General features: G+C 51.7%; 1 protein-coding gene across 1 annotated transcript in view; it reads right to left on the bottom strand.

Annotated features, from left to right (window-relative positions):
• The window catches only part of ARHGAP26 (Rho GTPase activating protein 26), a 152,385-nt gene that overhangs the window by 107,964 nt on the left and 25,360 nt on the right, over positions 1-19,061 (bottom strand). Inside the window, exons 8-12 of the mRNA XM_035902657.1 lie at positions 18,926-19,055; positions 18,433-18,533; positions 15,839-15,915; positions 9,354-9,437; positions 6,378-6,456 (exon numbers count right to left, since the gene is read on the bottom strand). Coding sequence (XP_035758550.1) covers positions 6,378-6,456; positions 9,354-9,437; positions 15,839-15,915; positions 18,433-18,533; positions 18,926-19,055 — 471 coding nt within the window. The remainder of the gene's footprint in view (positions 1-6,377; positions 6,457-9,353; positions 9,438-15,838; positions 15,916-18,432; positions 18,534-18,925; positions 19,056-19,061) is intronic.

A 19,061-nucleotide genomic window follows, 5' to 3' on the forward strand; every position in this document is an offset into this window, starting at 1 on the left:
GAGACAAAAGGGCAGGAAGGCCGGGGTTGAAAGCACTGGATTGAGTTCAAAAGACATCATTTCCACTGGGAAATTAATCTCTCACCATTTTGTATAATTAGACAAGGAAAATGAAAAACAATTTCAGAAAGAATTCCCAGAAGCAATATCCGAGGAGGAGGCGGGAGGCGAGGGTGCTGCATGTTGGACAGGAATGCAAGGCTGGGCTTTGTTGTTACGCTGGGGTTTGCTACAAAAACACAACACTGCATTTCCAGAGCAGCGATGCCGAACGAGCTCCAGCACCACCGAACAGCTGTCCGACAGGGAGCCGGGAGCCAGACCGTGGCGGTGGGAGCTTCAGAGGCGTTTCCCAGAGCGCCGTACCGGTGGGTGTCATCCCCCCACCGCTGGCCTCGGCCGTGCATGGCCACAACCACCACCACACGCCAGCTCCGAGGAGGGCGCGGGCCCCACCACAGCAGGGCACCCCGGCATCCACCACAGCAGCCCTGGGAAGGCCCAAACCCCAGTGCTGGGAGATGGTGGCAGTGGTCACCATGGAAACACCCGGCCTCAGGCCTGGAGGCCATGGAGGGACAGGGAGTGGGGAAGGACCCCCATGGCTGGGAGGGCGGGAGAAGCCGAGAGACCTTACAAGTGTGGAAGGTCTGCGCTCACCTCCCCTCGGTGTACCATGATTAAACACTGCCTGCCCCCAAAACTATCAGTTACTCATTTTGGGGTGGCAGGAGAAGGAAGACAGAGGGACAGAGGAGGGCAGCGGCTCTAATCTGGGGCTGTGCCAGGTTTCGGGGACAAAACTGGGAAGTGAGCGCTCTCCCCGCACCATGCAGCACAGACAGCCCCGGCTGAGCAAAGGAGCAGCTCCGCCAGGGCACAAGTGCAATGAGTGGGCTGGTCTCAGCTTGCCATCTAGTGGAGAGCAGCCGTACGGCCTCCCCCCACGCCGCCCTGCTCCATTTTGTGCTGCCCACCCCCCCACAGCGCTGGGGGACAAGCGTGAGGAGCGTGGAGATGACATCGAGCACCTGAGATGCAACATTGCCCGGCCACCCAGTGTCAGGGTGGCCACCACAGCCCCAGCAAGGGTCAGGGTGGCCCTCACAGCCACAGAGCCGAGGAGGAGCTGGGCTCTGCTGAGCTGAGTCACAGCTGGGAGCCTGGAGGCAACCACAGAAAGGGAATCAAGTTCTTCACGCCCCCCATGATCTGTCTGACCACCCCGAGCTCCGGCTGGCTGCAAACAAGAGCCCTCAGCACCCCGCAAAATCAGGCTGTATCAGACCCCCTGCCGCCAAGGAAAGGCTCCGGGCACTTGTGCAGGTTCACAGGTTTTCAAACACACTGACCTCACCTGGCACCCCATTTCATTAGGCTAATAAACAAGAGACCCACCATAAACTCCAAGCCATGACCCATAGCTACAGGTGGGAGCCAGGTCTTGATTGAAGGCTAAGAAAGAGTTTGGTTTGGGCTGAGATGGAGGAAGAGAAATTAAGGACAAGATGGACAAAGGACGCTGCTGAAGTGGCAGCCAGGTAGTGGGTGCTGGGTGCTCCTCACCCAAGCAAAGGAGTGGCACATCTAGGCAGAAGAAGGCTTTCAGCAAAGGGCTGATGGTGCCTGCAGACCTCCAGCACCTAGCAAAGGCCTAAGAGAGTTTAAGTGTCTCCATAATATCTTAAAAAACATTTAAGAGACTTTGTGGATCTTGCCCTCTGGGCGTCCATTAATTCAGCTGTAACTACTTCTGTACTTAGCGAGTTCCCAGCACTGACAAACAGCATCGCGTTTCCAGCCAGGCCCAGCCCCTGGTTGGGAACATGAACACGGTGTCTCAGCACCCAGCACAAACCTCAGACACCACAGCCACCACTCGACTGTCCCCCACGGCCCTCAGCGTCACGCAGCGCAATGGCCGTGCAGCCCAGCGTCCTCACATGGAGGAGCAGACATGAACTGGGCACGACTAAACCTGGGTGGGTGGGAAACCCTGGGAAGGTTTCTAGACATCAGAGCAGTGAGGTCCTGAAATAGCCTTCCAGAATGGGAGCAGAAACCTTATTTGCTTTCTAGATGATGGAGCTTCATCACGTAAGGACTCTGTCACTCGAGTGCCAAGATGAACGGGGCCCTTCCAGTACAACAGGTCCGAGCCCCAGGACAAAACCCACCAGGCTCTGCAGTGCTGCCTTTCCATTCCGAGACCAGCCTCGAGTTTCCCTAAGCAAGCACGGGACTTTGTACTTTGTTCTTGCCTTTGCAAACTTGCAGATTACATTAAAGAACCAAAGAGAGGGTAAGGGAAGCAGAGGAGGAAAGGAGAAAGCGCTGCCGATGTGTCTCCATTTCGGAGTCCTCCCTCCCGCCCCTGCGAGGGCATGAGACCGACTGCTCGTCCCCAGCTCGTGGTGCACTCAGCTGTACAGCACAAACAAAACCAACTCCAATATGAACTGCTGGCTGTATTTTTATAGACTTGCATTGCTTTAAAGAACAAAAACTAAAACCAAAACAAATCGAGCAAAGGGCAGCGTGATGCGAGTGCCAGAACAGCACTGCTCAGATCCCATCCATGTCTTATTTCTTCTGACAGGATCACAGGCTTTTGCATTTGCCATTTAACACTAACTTCTCCATCACCACTCAAGGTTACAGATAAGGGATTAATACAGCTCAACGGGGAGATGATCTAACATGTTTCACATCCTTAACCCTCTACGTACCCTTACATTGCGAGGCTTGCTTTCCTGGAGAAACATTTTCATGTCCCGAACAATTCGAACCCAGTACCCCACTTCTGCCCTCACTGATGTGAGAATGATTTCTGAGATGACTGACCTGCTCGGAAGGTAACAGCAGGAACACCCCTCTTTTGGCTGGCACGCTCGCTGCAGACCTGGCAAGCAAAGCCACGACCTTACTAAAAAGCTTGTCTTGTTCAGTTCTTTGCCACCAAGCAGCCAGCCTAATTTGTGCCTCTCAGGCCTGCAGCCTGCCACAGCCTCTGCTATGAGCCAACACAGCTTTTTATTCTCGACTTCAGCTCCAACAAAGTTTCAGAATCACTCTGGCCTCCACCATATACATTTGCAAGCTGCATCACCAGAGGAGAAAAACCATAGGAAACTTATCCTGAATATCCTAACAAAAATGAACACAACTGCTGTTATGGAGTTAGTATTTTCTCCTATTTCCAGCCTCTGTAGCATGAAAGAAAACCCAAAGTCAACACAGAGTTTTTAGCCAAATTAATAACAAGTGGTAAGAGTTAACAGACTGATGATAGCTATCTGGAGACTGCTTTGACTGTAAGATATATAATAAATCTTTTCAAGTTGTGACAAATGTCTTGGCTAATGCAGCACACATTCTATGTTTAGATCTTGCTAAAATGTAATACAACATTTGGGTTTAGTTTTTTAATTATAATTAAGAAACAAACTCCAGTCCACTTTAATCTCTCCACAGCCTGAATTTGCACATGGAATTACTGTCCCCACTGTGCCAATCTTTCCCACACTCAATATTCAAATCAAAGGAAAACCAGACATTCTTTCCAGTAAGGGTTTTTTGCTTACAAAAATATAGTCAAAGCATAGAGTGGATATTTCTAGGAGTCCAAAGGTTAAATCCTTGTCTCTTGCTCAAGGAAATCTCTGCAGAGTAGGTAACATCCCACACCCTGGTGTTGCAAGCTAAGAACCCAAACAGAACAGACTGAGACTCCACTTTTGATGGATCGAGGAGGATAACTGAGGATGAGGAGCTACCTTGCCTGTCAATATTCACCATCTTCGTCAGTAAAATGCCTCTTGGATCCATTTCCATACAGGTTCATTCCCATGGCTCCCGCACCACACCTGGAAGGCCAGGTTTAAACGCCATTAGCATTTAAATGTCATGAGGTATTGCATTAATGAGCAGCAACAATCCTTGACGTGCTGGATGAGCAAGCTACCCCAAGCTGATGGGCATGATAGGGAAGAACACGCAGGCAGCAGCACGAAGACCTGTGAGTTTTTGAAGGAGTTCACATAACCAGATTCTGAAACAGGATAATCCAGGCAGTCCTGCACTGGTTACTTCATAGCACCTTTCGTATGTGTAGCACTTTACGAGCACGCAAAATCTCTGGCTGCACTTCTACAACCTGATCCCAACAGACAGGCTCTGCTGCTGTGTCAAATCCTGGTAACCTCAGCAGGTCAAAATGCAACGAGATGACCACATTCATGCAGCTCCCGTAGCAGGTGACTGGGTTTCGCATCCTTGCAACAAGTTCCCAGCGGAGGTGAGGCAGTGGGAAGTAGGCGAGCAGGCTGAAGGAGGACAAGGCTTGATTGGGACCAGGAGCAAGAACATACGGTTTGTTCCTGAAGAAACTGAAAATGTTATCCCATCTCCAGGTGCCTCCAGAATCAAGGTAGGGGTTCATTTAGGAAGGAACAAGACAGCTTGCACGCTGGAACTGGAGAGGCTGGTATGTCTTACACCCAAGTGTCTTCCCACTAAAGCTGCCCCAGGGCAGGGCCGCCTGGGTCAAGAGCCAAGGTGGAGGAGCAAGCTGACTCTCCGAAACGAGGGTCTCTTTTCAACCCATGATAGAAAAAGGGAGCAGAGGCTGTCCTGTGCACACAACACACATTCAGTCCTTTTTTGCCTCTGTTCCTGCACGTCCCACACTACCTGTTCTGGACATGGTATGTCTGCAGGTGTAACTGAGCATTTTTGTCCCAGAAGCACAATTTTGCTGCAGGGAGGAAACCAACACGGCAGAGAGCTGTGATGACCCTGTTTGGGAGCAGCATTTATTCAGCCTGGAGAAGGAGAAGCTTTGTGGGGACCTGACGGCACCCTTCCTATGAAGAAGGCATGAGAAAAACAGAGCCAGGCTCCTCACAGCAGTGCATGGCAGGAGGACAAGAGATGATAGGTGTGAAATGAAACAGGACAGCTTCACACTGGGTATGAGGAGAAACTCTTCCAGGAGGACGGTGAAGCAGCAGAGCTGGAGCCCAGAGAGGCTGAGCAGTCACCTTCCTCGGAAGTTTTCAGCACCCAGCCAGATAACACCACGATTAATCTGCAAGAGGTTAGACTGGAAACCTCCTGAGGTCCCATCTTACCTGAATTACCCAATGGATCTACGATTCCAGGCTGAGACCTGGCTGTAATCCACAACAAAACGCTTTACCTGAAACACACTGCAGCACCCTCACACACGCACAGCCTTCCAGACCTCCAAACCACTGAACATTTCAAAAGCCAGTTGCTTGACTAAGCCCATCGTGTGCTTTCCAGCAATCTCCGGACAGATCCATGTCTCACCTGGCTTTAATGAACACCTTTTCTGGCAAACAAGGACCTTTTCGTGGATTTGGGGGGGGGAACTGCTCAAATCAGTACCAGCCTGTGGCAGCAGGGCTGTGCTGGGACGGGACACCCTGCTCCCTGCGTGGACTCTCCGCCGCCTGCCAGAGCCTGACTCAAGCCCAGAAGCACAGTCACAGACTCCAAAAATGTACGGGCTATCCCGTAACAGCCCTGGCTGCTCTCGCTATCCGCAAAGTTTCTCTTCGTACCCTGCTACGCTTTTGGCCACGCCAAAGCACAGAGGCCCACAGTCTGGACTCGCTCTGTGTACAGCGGCTGCTCGGCAGTGCCGTGTTTGCTGTTCATTGCTGGACGGCTACCACGCCGAAACCGGGCAGGACCACGCTCAGCACCCGCACCAGCACTCCTCCGAGGGAGCCCGGTCCAAACCAGCCAACGCTCTTCGAGCTTGGCAGTAAAGTTTGCATACACATTAAAAAATAAAGAAACAACAACTGTGAGTTTTCTGAAAAGCTCCACAATCCGTTCCAGAGGTGAGGAAGCCTGTGCAGCTTTGGCAGGGCAGGAGCAAACCCAGCAGTGAGAAGGCTATCGCCGAGTATGGGGAACAGGGGCTGCACTCCTCTGCTCACACGAAACCTGCCATTCTCTACAAGACCCAGAAACGGCTGCCAGATGAGTTGCAGGACTCAAAAAGCCCTGGAAATCTACAGCGTATTTTCTTCCACTGCTCTTTTTGCCATGTTTTCCTTTCAGCACAGCACAGCAGCGTGTTTGTGCTGGCCAAGCCTACCCTCCTCCTTTCCACCGCACCTTCAAGCAATCCAAGCACAGGAGATACAGTATTACCTCAAATATTTAACCAAGGGATTAAACTATTCTCTTGGCAGAAGGCACGAGCTGCCCCACGGATACAGCTCTCGCACCGGCTGGCAGGCGCTGCGTGACAGCCTGCTTCGCAGCAAACAATCTGCCCCAGGCTACGAAAAGCTCTCCACAATTTTCTCCAACACTTTTTCGCTAATATTTCTGCTCACCGGTTCCCGGCCATCCATTGCCTCCATCCACAGCCTTCGGTCCTCTTCTGAAAGCGCCTGCATGGTGATCACGCCGGGCCTGCGGAGATAAAAGGGAACACCGTAAATAAACTGCAGGATGAAAAAAAAAAAGATTATAGAATCGTTTAGAAGCATTTAGGTTGGAAAAGACCTTTAAGATCATCAAATCCAACCGTAAGATGACCCATGAGACAGAGAGAGAAAGAGGACAACCTTCTTCCTAGACAAGCCCCAGCAGCATGGAGCTAAGCCCAGCCTGACCACTCCAGGGCCATCCTGGGAAGTCCTAACCAGGACCAGCAAGTGAGCAGGGGGTATCTCCAACAATCAACGCACATTTTCAGCATTTTTAGTGTAAGCGAGCTGGATGCCACATTCTTTCTCTGGCTTTCAGCCAGACAGCTCACCTGCACTTGGGCTAAGCACATCCATGCAACAGCAGGAAAAAGCAAGGAAGGCAACCGAGCAACCGGGAGGCTCACACATCCCAGCCCATCCCACCACCACCCCAAGCACCGGCTCGCAGGGAGGAACCTTCTGCTGTGTGGAGAATTTCATCCCTGACGCACTCGTGCCAGCGTGGCTGCGCCATTTCCCTGACCACGTCCATACATCGATGTTCTATGCACTAACAGCAGCCATGCGATCCTGGTCCGCGTGCCCCTGCCCAGCAGCCTTGCGGGGAGAGAGCTGCGAGGAGTCCCGGGGTGCCCCAGGGTGCTTGGCTCCTGCACCGGCTGGGGGGGCCCGGCCCCGCTGCCCCCCGCCATTACACACACAGCAGCCCATGAGCTGCACTGAAATCCAGCCTCTAAAAAATAACTCTGTGTGTGCTTATTTATTTTAATAAGAAGGGCAAAGAACAGGCCCAAGCGCCTGCAAACAAAGCACAGGGAGCCAGGGGACAACACCAGTCCAGCCCTCGCCCTAGGGCCAATGCCACCTCCACCACTCCTAAGTAGATCCTAAGTCCACTCCCAGACTGCCCTTTCTATGCACGGAGTTAAGACTTAATTATCTAGCTCTGATAAGCATGGCCACCAAAGTCACGATGGATTTAACACGGTGGAGAGTATTTGCACAACTTCAGGTGTAGCTGTGTGCTTGCACAAGAGAAGAACACACCGCAGAAGGTGAAAGCCAACACTGTACTCCCATGGGTCACGTCGTGGGCTGATGATTTACTGCATCTCACTTGGCTGCAAGCTGTCAGCCTTTCCATCCTAACAGCCCAGCTCATCTTGCAGCCAGCAGACCCAGACACAAAAACCCTTGCTAGCCCTACGCCTCCTCAGCCTCGCACCTTTGGGTCTGGGTTTCCAGCATCCGAAGGGGTGGCCGCATCCTGCCTTGTTGCCGCTCCCAGCAAACCACACAGCGGGGCCGGGCTGCCCGCACAGTGCCTGGGGGAGCAGACAGAGGCCCTGGTCTCGGTGAGAGATCTATTCTGTTTGTTTGGTCTAGCCATTCTGCTTCCTCCCAGGCTATTTTCAGATGCATTAGCAGAGCACGACGGCTATTTCTGCAGGAGGAGAGCAGGCAGAAGCCCTGGCAACGGGGGAGACGCAGGCATGGCCAAAGAGCTGCGCGACTCAGCGTGCTCGGGGTGATTACCAGTGTGCTCTCTGCAGCAATGCTCTTGGGGTTTCATCCAAAAAAAGTACAACAGCAGAGAAGCTCTGACACTGCTCTTCCCATCCATGGCAAAGCGCAGTGGCTGCAGAAGGGCGGCGGAGAACCAGGATCACCACTCATGGAGCACCAGGCTGCCACGCCACAAGGTGGGGAAGAGTGATTTAACCTTGGGAGCTGCCAACTGCCTACAGACCGCGTGCAGCAAAGCACGTAGGCTCTTTTCAGTACTAAATCCTCAAAAACTGATAAGGCCTGGGAAGAAGGGTCATTTCTGACTTACACTTCCCAAAAGTGATTCAGCCAGAGAACGTGAGCTGCAACAACCATGCAAAAGTCGTTTGGTCCTTGATAAGAGCCGATCCTCTGTTAGAAAAGAAAACACTAACAGGGGCTCTCATAGTGCTGGGTTTGGCCCATCTTCTGTGGTACGTATGGGCGAGGACCAAAAGATTAACCCTTCTCCCTAACTCCGCTCCCCATCCAACCAACCCAACCACTGGCTTTCAGCACACGCACGGCAGCTGAGCACTGTTTCACCAGTGCAAGCTGTGCGTTCAGGCTTGCAACAAGCCCAGGTCCAAGTAAACCAGACATAATGTGTTTGATCTCCGCTAATCCCATTGGTGAGTCAGTCAATACTCACCAGCTTAGTGGTTTAGAAGTTTATTCATTTCGAAGGGAAGAGGAAACCACTTAACCATCGCCCCATTTGAGAAAGAAAACGTTCAACATCCAACACCAAATGTTTTCAAAACACTGAAGAAAGCTCCTTGTGGTGCAGAGACAAAGTGGTTCAAGAGCAGTTCCTGGTAGCTGAGGAGCTGCAGTGGCACTGGCTACCGGCTGACAGCAAATCCTTCCCGCGTGGCAGGAGCAGGCTTTTCCCTGGGTGACCACAGGTCTCAGCTGCAACCTCCTTCAGCCAGGGCTTAAGTCTGAGTTTAAGGCAAGTTGCTGCTGAAGGCACAGGTATCCCAGGCAGAAAGCCCTGGAAGGGCTCTAGCTCAACTAGGGAAACATGGGAAAAGGAAATACTGGGATTTTCTGTCTCTTTAGCTAAGACATTAAAACAAAGAAATTTAAATCGTTCATTTGTGTTAAACTTGACACTGGACTCCCAGCAAAGTGATGAGGTCCTAGAGAGGCAATAGTGGTATCTGGCATGCCAGGGTCCCTCACACACAGGGCAGAAAGGTGATAACATGAAAATGTTTGTTCTGCCTTTGAGCAGATAACAACTCTTCCAGCTTCACTTCAAAGTCAAACTTACTTAACAGCATGAGGGGAGGGGCCGTGAAACTGAATTAAAAACCTATTTACATTGCAAATAGCTCTGCATTTCCTCCCACAGTGTTCATTTGCCAAGGCATCCGTTGCACCACTTCCCCGAGCAGAACCGTCTTCCTGGTTGTGATGCATTTAAAATGCACCCCACACATTACGCCTCATTCATTATTTATTTGGACGATGCCCACGGGGTACCACGTGCTTCGTAGTCAGGTAGGACGGCTGGCGCTGAAACAGCACCCTACTAATGCTATCAACACGCAGCCGTGTTCGACTCGCTGTCTGCAGCCAGGCTCATTTTCACAGGGTTTCCTTGAAGAGCAACCGTTCCCAAAAGTGTGCTCATTAGATTACAGATATCTCAATTATTCAGTGTAGAGCCTGAAACAGGGAAGGCCCCCCTCTGACTTCCTTTCCCAAAAGATAAACAAAACATATCTATCTTTGTTCCCTCACCTAACATACAAATGATCCTGAATACTGGAGCTTAGCTAGATTTCGCTGTCGGGTAGCTCACGTCCCCTCCCAAAGCCCGATGTGGCATGCACAGACACACGCTGGAGGAGCCTCCTTTCCCCCGCTGGGTCTGCCCGCCCGAGCCAGCTCCGCGGCTGTCGCATCAGGACAGCAGGACGCCCTCCTGGAGCTGATGTCTGCAATGCACAAACGCAAACTGTTGTGGCAAACACGATAAAGGACCTGCTGATTCATTACTAGACGCTGCATCAAACATTTCAACCTCCAGGCACCAAAACCCTCTGCCTTCTTCTGGGAGGCAAAAGGGACATTTTGTGATCAGCGGGAATCTGTTTCTAAACTGAGTGGATGCGGATGTGCGAGACCAGAGTAGAGCATGGTAAACACTTCACAAGAAAGTATATTTTCAATATGCTCCAACCGAAAAACTAAAGAGGTTTTTCCATACGAGACCACACAGGAAATTTGAATTTTCTCAATATCTCGGCTTTTGTGAAAAACAGCCTGGATTTAAGGAGCTATGACTAAGCACGCAGAGAAAATGAGAAAGTCCAATAGCTTTTCCTTCTTCCAGAAAAACAAACAAATAATGAAAGCAATAGAAACAGATAAGAACTTTCAACTCCTGTAGCGGCTTATCATACCGAGACAATCTACTGCTGAATGAAAAAACATAAGAGCAGATTAATATCAGAGTCTCGAGGGCTGAGCGGAGTTGAGCGCACGGCAAAGTTTGCAATCCCGGTCTGAGCAGAGCAGCGTACCCACGCGCTGCTGGTGCCCCACGATGGGACCCCATGGTCGTGGGGAGCTGGTCCAGGCACCGGCAGCCAGATGTGGCCCCAAAACAAAGATGAGAAAAGGTGTAAATAAGGGGGGGATGCTGTTCCTGAATTCAGAAAGTCTCACTTGCCTTTGTAAAGCTTAAAGCACCGTCAGTACAACCACCGCCAGCACGCTCGGCAGGGGCCAGCGTGGGTCTCCGTGGCCGCCGAGGGGGGGAACGAGCTTCGGCTGCTCGCTGCCAGCCCGGCTGTGAAAACCCCATTAATTGCTTTGTTTAAAAGGTCACTGGAAAGGCGACACCTGCAGAGGAACAAGTACAAGTTGTATTGCACGTGCTGTCCAAAGCACCAGCGAGAGCTGCGGGCCGGCCGCGGGGAACACCGGCAGAGGTGGGGTGGCCACCAGCCACCCAGCCCCAGGGCAACCAGCCCCAGCCTTGGGAAGCGGGGAGCATGCCCTGCCGCGGTCACGGTGGTACTCAGAAAGGAATATGTGGATCTGTAAAGTGCGTGCCCAGCGCAAGGCCAACAACCTACCTACTGACCACCGTCTGGCCAGGGAAAGGCCGGGGCAGCTGCATCGCAGCTTGCCCACCCTGATGCCAACCCTTCCGCAGCCCGATGGAGCGCGGTGCCAGCCACTTTGGGGGCACGCAGGCAGCAGCCCAAGGGAATGGCGTTATGGGCAGAGTTTCCTGCATTTCTGAACAACTGAGAGACCAAACCCCCAAATCTTGAGTACTTCCCATTCCCATAAAAGCCAATTGGTATTGGAAGCACTTCGCTTCTGGCCCAGAGCAATGACCTACATTATCCTAAATTACGAAGCCTTTGTCATAGGCCAAATGAGATACTCCTCTTCCCAAGGCTCATTTTGTAAGACGTTGGCTGTTTGCCTTGTTTACAAAACTGATTTAATGCTCAGAGACTACAAATAAGTTTAGTTGGAAAAAAAGGGCATCAACAGTAAAGCACGGTATTCATCACACCTGGAATGTATTTCAGCCAGACACCCGAACACCATTCGGGGGCTAATTTTGCCACAACAAAGCAATAAAATACTCCTCATTTCCCACACTGAAAATCAGAACTGTTTGCAAATGAAGTGTCAGGGATTTCTTAAACATCTCCCAAACACCTATACCACAGCTTTTCAGTCTTCAGCACTGGGAACCTCGGCGTCTCCTTATCAGACAATAAGAAAAGGAAGCAACGTTGTAAGGACAGATCAGACTCAAGATTTTCAGCTCAGTAGTGCTGAATCACCTTTACAGGAGAAAAACAATTTTTTTCCCTCCTAACAAGCAACAGGTTCTCTGGCTGTTATTTAAAAAGCTCCAAGCCTGCACCCCTGTTGCATGTATACCAGTCTCCCAAAATGCAACGCTGACAAGCCCATTTCTGTGCCGATGAACGTAACTGGGGAAGAACCAGCCGAGGCTGCCACCTCTAGGCTGCACGGCAAACCAGGAGCTTGAGCACCGTCCCCTCGCTCCCGTGTCTGCGTCAGCACCACAACCCTGCGATTATACCGCATCCTACACCACCGTGCAAGTTAGTATGGACACAGCTTGAAGAGCTATGCAAATTTTATGGCGATAAGAGATGAAGATAGAATCATAGACTCGTTTAGGTTGGAAAAGCCCTTTAAGATCACCAAGCCCAACCGTTCCCCTAACCCTGCCATCCCACCACTAAACCCTGGCCCTAAGCACCTCCTCTGCCCGGCTTTTAAGTCCCCCCAGGGATGGGGACTCAACCCCTTCCCTGGGCAGCCCCTTCCAGTGTTTGACAGCCCTTTCGGGGAAGAAATTTTTCCTAATGTCCAACCTAAACCTGCCCTGGCACAACTTGAGGCCATTTCCTAGAAAGTGTAATTTCCTCATATGTACTTACACGTGCATGTGGCTGTTAGCACAAGATTTAATACATAAGCAAACTGTAATTATTACAGGCTTTATACTGCCAGCTCCAGCAGGAGACAGAGGGATAACCCCAGCCCCGAGCCCCGCCGGCGCTGCTTCCTCCTCCTCCTACCCCAGTTAGTAAGACAGACACAACTTGTCAGGCTGTAATAAAACAAACTGGCAACCAAGCCAGTTTGCGCACAGAAAACCAAAAAAAGTGATTGAAGACGCTTTAGGAGAGCCTGGGAAGGAAGCGGACTTCGCATTGTCCCCATGACACCGAGGCACACAAGTAATCCACTGAAAGCCACAGAGCAACACCGCAGCGGAGCACGGACCACCCGCACCCACTGCAGAGCCCGACAGGGTACGCCGGCTTGCAAGTGCCTTTGCAAGGTTATTTAAAGTGTAACCTGTTGCAGCGGTAAGAGACATTTTGGACACAGATGCTGGGAGGCAGCGACTTGTCGCCTGCCCAGCACTGCTGGAGGCATCAATGGGCTTTCAGCGTCACACAGTCACAGGTTTCAGCCCAGAGCCTGTGGATCCCTAGAGCCTAGGGGACGCTGCTCCAGAGGGGCCTGCAGCAGACAGCCCAGAAAAGCCGACCAAACACCAACGGGATGTGTATCTGGAAAGATACAGGGGGGGTGCACAAACCGAAGTCTGCCAAAACCCACAGCAGTGCAGCAATGCCCCTTGTCCTTGCCAAGGAAGGCACACAGGCAGCCCAGCATATTCGCACTCCGGAAGGGACAATCCCATTTAATTGCCCATAGGAAGCAAGCGAGGTGTACAGAAATGCTCTCTTAATCCACCCGATTCCAAGCTAACCTTTTGAAAGGCAGTTTCAAACTTGAGGAGAAGCGCCCGGCGGTGGCGTTATTCACCCTCACCTCTGAACACCACAAATGCACGCAGTCTTCTCAGTATCACGGTGTCGTCCTGGGTTGGCTTAATGGAAGGCGACTGCATGCAGCTATCAGTTACCAGACACTTGACTATGGCTGGACACTGCTTACAAGCCTAATTTTCATTTAGAAGCCACATACAGAAAAGAAAGGGGAAAACTGCTGTGAGTCAAAACACATATGTGAGACAGAGAAGCAACCTGGGGATGTTTGCCTTAATCATATCCAGACTTCCTGCATGGGGCTGAAGAATAAGACATCAAGTTTCTAACTCCTCTATTAGAAGAGACAATTAAAAAAACACAAAACAAAAAGAAAAAAAAAAAAACAACACAACCCACAACCCTGGCCCAAGACAAAAAGCCCACTACACAAATCATCCTTCTCCATTCTGCGAAAACAGACACAGACACTGCTCCAGCTAGCCTTTGGTCAAAGAGACGCTATCATTTGTGGTCAGCAGATTTGGGTGGAGAGTGTGGGCTGAAGTTTTTGCCTGTTCTCAGGTCCTTAAGCCAGAGCTGATCTCCTCCAGCACGAAATGGAAAGCCATGCCTCCAAAGGCGTTACCCTCCTGCTGCCTGAGCCTGGCTGACCTCCGGAGCAGCGGGCACGGGTCTCCCTCCCCACGGTGCCCAGGTGAGCCCCAGCACCTCCAGCAGCCACCAGGCACCTCTGCACAAGGTGCTCCAGGTCACCTGCGTCCCCAGGGCCATGTGGCCAGGCTCCGGCGGGACGGCTACAGGGTGGCACCCACGTGCTGCCAATCCCCGATAATCCCAGGCTGGCAAGGAAACCATTCCTCGATACGCACCGCTTTGTAAAACAGGCCAAAGCACGAGTGCTGGGCGAGGTGAAGGTGATCTCTGGTGAACCGTGGCCATCGATGGCGTCACCTGAAATCCTGATGGTACCCAGATCTCCCAACACTCAGCATGACTACCCCAGGGAGGGGGAGACAGGGTGGGCACATCACACCCTCTTTCGGCCACGGCAAAACCTGTTGCCTCCTCTTCCTCTTAGCTTAACTATATATTTTGGAAATAACCATTATTTTAGACAACTAATGACAAATTCTGATGCCAGAAATATGCAGAGTTGCCTGTATGTTGGAGGGAAAACCAGCCTTATATTTCACGTTTTCTGCTCTCGCTGCAGAGGCAATCTCTTGCAGCAAGAACGTGTGCATGAAATGAGCAATTTCTCAGGTTTCCCCGCCTTTGCCTCTCCCCTGCCATTATTTACATTTAGCAGGCATATTTCTGGAGTAGCTCTTGATCCCATGCCTAGCAGGCTCCAGACATCAAGGGAAGGTTCAGCTGCTTCTGAACGCGCTGCAGAAAAAAAACTATTGTGGTGGCTGGCTTCTCCTCCTCCCAGTTTTATTTTGATTTTCACATTTTAAAAAAATATCCTCAGGGCATAGGAAAAAAAAATCCTCATGTCAGCAGAAATACTGCAGCTTTCTGGAGGAAAGCACAGCTACAGAGAGCGGGAGGCAGGCCCGGGATTATCTTACCCCTGAGCCAACACAGGCAGAGCTCCATCACCCCAACCCCTCCCTGCCCTGGGCTGGCAGCGAGAGGGGCTGGCACTGAAACGCTGCGGAAGCACAGGCTGGGCAGGGAAAGGTACCGCAGGGTATTCCAGAGTTATTCAACACCTCAGGTTTTGATCAACTCGGGTTTTCCCGACACCTCCTGGGCATTCCCGCAGCGGCCGGCGGAGGGGAGGACAGCTGGAACATGAACAGGCACACAACTGGGAGGGCACAGACATTCAGAGACTTTGGAGCAAGCTTTTGTAAACCATGTAAACTTCCTGCAGCAAGGAAGATATGAGGCAGTGACTAATACCGCTTGGAATAGCAACCCCAGCCTGGTTTTCCTGTTTATATATGTAAGACGCGTGTGATGCTAATTAGATATGATAACATGCTCTCATTCCTTGGTGTTATAGATTGAATCCACACATACATCTGGTTCGGCTGCTACGTGATAAATCACATCAGAAAGCATTTTACTCCTTCAGGAAAAGAAGTGAATGTAAAGCGCATGGAGGTGCAAGCTGGGCTTCCATTATCGCCCGTCCATAGCGGACCAGCAACAGCCACTCTCCGGCACAAAAGCTGAACTTACTCCAACACATACCCAATGCTGGAAAGAGGCATCATATCCCTGCCAAAACACCCACAGAGCATCTTTTCCATACTTGCAACCACCTACCTTACGTGGCCAGAGACTGCAGAAGTGCTAAAACACCATTAAAGTTTGAGAGACGTGAGCCAACTCGGCACCTTGTAAACCGAAGCACTAACTCAATATACTGAGAGCACCTGACTGGAAGCACCAGGGAGAGGGCGTTTCCATGGACTAATGCTTTCCATTCACAGGGGGTATGACTGAAGAGGAGAAACATGGAAACCGCACAAGAACTACCCAGGAAAGCCAAGCACAGAGATTGAGTCAGTTTTTCGCCGTGTACAAGATTTGAGGATAACAGCTTCGTCTTCTCCCTGAGAAGAGACAAAATCACAGATAAGGCTGAGAACGATCAACCAACTGTGTGCCTGTCCCCAGTGCCCGCTGCGCTTTCAATTGAATGCCTTCAGACCTGGGGGGATTTGGCAGTATCAGCCTGCCAGAAATACATATTTACCTATCTGACATGAGGACTTGTCTTTTCACCCTTGCAACTATGTTTAGTCCAAATTCTTTCACAAGGAGCCTTCCTTTCTGAATGCGCACAATTAAATTTGTGCATTGAGCATCGTGCGACCCACGCTCCAGGCAGGGAGTGTTGGACCACAACTTTTGGGCACAGTCAGCTTTATTTTCCATTGCTGAACAATGCATCAGAGACCTGGCTGTCAATTTTCACTCCAAGCTGCATTTTTGGCAGCATTCTGCACACGAGAACTCTTAACAGGAGCAAACATGTCTTAAAATGTTTATTATATAACAAAGCCGTGACAAAACCATTCTCGCATCCAGGCGCCTGCATCCAAATTGTACTGGATTTCCACAGGCTGAGCAGCGATTCGGCAGGATCTGCGTGCACTGCTGTCCTCTGCTGGAGGAAATCCCTGCTCAGTCCCTGTCAGCACAGACATTTCTCCTTCTGCAATTTCTGAAATCCACTGATGACTCAATAGAAAATGAATTCTGAACGAGTTCCTGGAGACGGCCACTTTTCTGTGCTCTCTGTGCTGTTCTTGATGACACCTTGGCTGACCACCCTGTTCCCTGACATCACCGTTTTTCCAGGAAACACATCTAGGGACTCGGAACAAACCCAGGAAGACAGAGCTGAGAGGGCTCCCCCACCAGGGCTTCTCCCCAGGGCTCATACCTGCACCCGCTCCTCCCCAGCCTGGCACAAGGGATGCTCCCAAGCTGCCGAACTCCCCGTCTGGTATTCAGGGAATGCCCCCGCTTCAAACCCACTAATATCCGGCTCCAGCCACAGCCCGAGGCACGTTCACGAGGGGCTGGTACCACGCACAGCATCCTTTGTGACCCACAAGCAACGGGTCTCCTCCTGCAGCACCTACATCGCCCATCGCTTGGTGCCTGCTCCAGCCAGACCCCAAAATGCCCGGCAGCGTGGCCACAAGTCCCTGGGCTGCTCCACGCTCTGACACTCGCACCGGTCCTCACTGATAGAATCTGCAGCCCAGATAGAGCTGCCCCAGCACAGGCAGCATTTCATGCCAGGATTGTTCCAAACCACAAGACCCCGGGCAAGCAGCCCCACTGGCGCGGTGGCTGGCACAGCACGCCGGAGCAGGGCTCCTGCCCTGCACAAGAAGGGCAACACGGCCATGTCGGCAGCGCCCGCGCCCCGGGGTGCAGGGAAGAGACCACATGAAACACATGTGCAGCCGCTGTTGATTATAGGGCTGGGATATTTTAATGCTGAGTTATAATGAAGATGCTCCGAGGCAAGAGGAAATTAATTTTAAAAGCTGCCCTCCCCACAGCCGGCTCCCTGTGCCAGCAGGGAGCTGTGCAGCAGCCTGTCCAGCTGCCAGAGGCACTCCCCTGCAAGGGGGTAATGTTTGCAAACCGCCCCAGCCGGGAACACTCGGGGGGGGGTCCATTGTCCCTGCTGTATAGAGGAGCAAAGCCAGTCCCGACTACAGCCAGGCTTACGCTGCCCCAGGAGCAGCGGGGCACATGGCGTGGCCCCCCACACCCACTGCTCCCCCTGCTCCTCCAAACCCCTCAGGGACAAGGGGAGCTCCAGGCTCTCCCGTGGCTCCGTCTAAACCAAAACAACTTCAACAGCCAAGTCATAGGCATTGGAGAAGGAGCAAAAGAACACACAGGTTGTCTTCTCCAGGCCTTGGAGCAGGAACTAGGGACTGGGGAGCCCATGTGGCCAGAGCGTGGTGGGTGCGCATGGCACGACCCCACTCCGCTCCCAGCCCCGGCTGCCACCTCCACCCACGGAAACAGCCACAGCCTCGCAGGGCACGGTGCAGATGCACGACCCACTGTGTGCCCAGCATCGCCAGGAACAGTGAGAGTGGAACCCAACATGCAACTGCACATGCTTCAGCTTTTAAAGGTCTCTCCTTTCACAAACAGAAATAAGTAAATAAAGGACAGACCTAAAAGCAAGAAGCAAAAGGCCCAGTCTCAGCCCAGAGGCAGCTGCTGCAAATCTGTCCTTACAAATAGCTGCATGCAGACACCAGCCTGAAATATGGAGCTGAAGCATGAAACAGAGCAATGTCTAAGGGGCTCCATCCACTTGGGAAAGCGGCTCTGCTCTCAGCACAGCTGACAGTTTCCAAAGATCTGTGGGCTTTTGGGGTTTTCTTGGAGTGGTTTTTTTTTTTAAACAGGATGCAGAGTTAATTCCCCGTGTGGCACCCGCTCAGCCTGGAATTAATCTGACCCACTTCACTTGCATTTGTGTCACCTTGCTGAAAATGGTTCTGTCTGAGCATGGGGAGAGCATGCAGCCGGCATTGCTCCCCAGCAGAGACCCCTGGGACACAGTCCTGCCACCTATCAGCACTCACCCCTTTCCCTCCAGATTTCTGGTCAAATGGCACCATCGTGATCCGCTTCGATTCCCTCTGGTACGTGCAGTAATGCTTCACCCAGGAAGTCCCAAAGTGACCTACAAAGTAAACACAGCCGTTATTCCCAGAACTAGTACAGTTTTGGTGCCCTCCCATTAATAACCTGTTACGTTTAACAATCATTTAACGTGACAGATCTCTGTACCTACGGTTCTTGTTGGACTTTGCAAGTGGATGAAGCACTATGACCCCTCCTTCTGTACGGGGGTAAGACTTTTATCAGGCACTGGCAGTGATTTTTCCCTTCCAGAGAGAACCTGGCTCCCACATTCCCACCTTAATATCCGACCCATTGGGCCAATCCCTCTCTTTCACGGATTTTGTAGCCTGCTGAATTAGCCTTCGTGCCCCACACTCTGATAAACCACCTTCCCCAGTTGCCTGCTCCGCCGCATCGCCTGGCAGGCAGCTCCGCTGCCCTGACACCTACGTTTCTCCTGCACGTAGAGATAACCCTCCATCGTGTAAGGGCTGATGTTTTTGTGCTCGTGAGGATTCTCCTTCATCTTCTTCATCAAAGATTCAACCTCTGACCTTGTTCCTTCGAAGCGATTTCTTGTCTGCAA

The sequence above is a fragment of the Egretta garzetta genome, unplaced genomic scaffold (assembly GCF_000687185.1).
Source record: "Egretta garzetta isolate BGI_Z169 unplaced genomic scaffold, ASM68718v1 scaffold1, whole genome shotgun sequence".
NCBI lineage: Eukaryota > Metazoa > Chordata > Aves > Pelecaniformes > Ardeidae > Egretta > Egretta garzetta.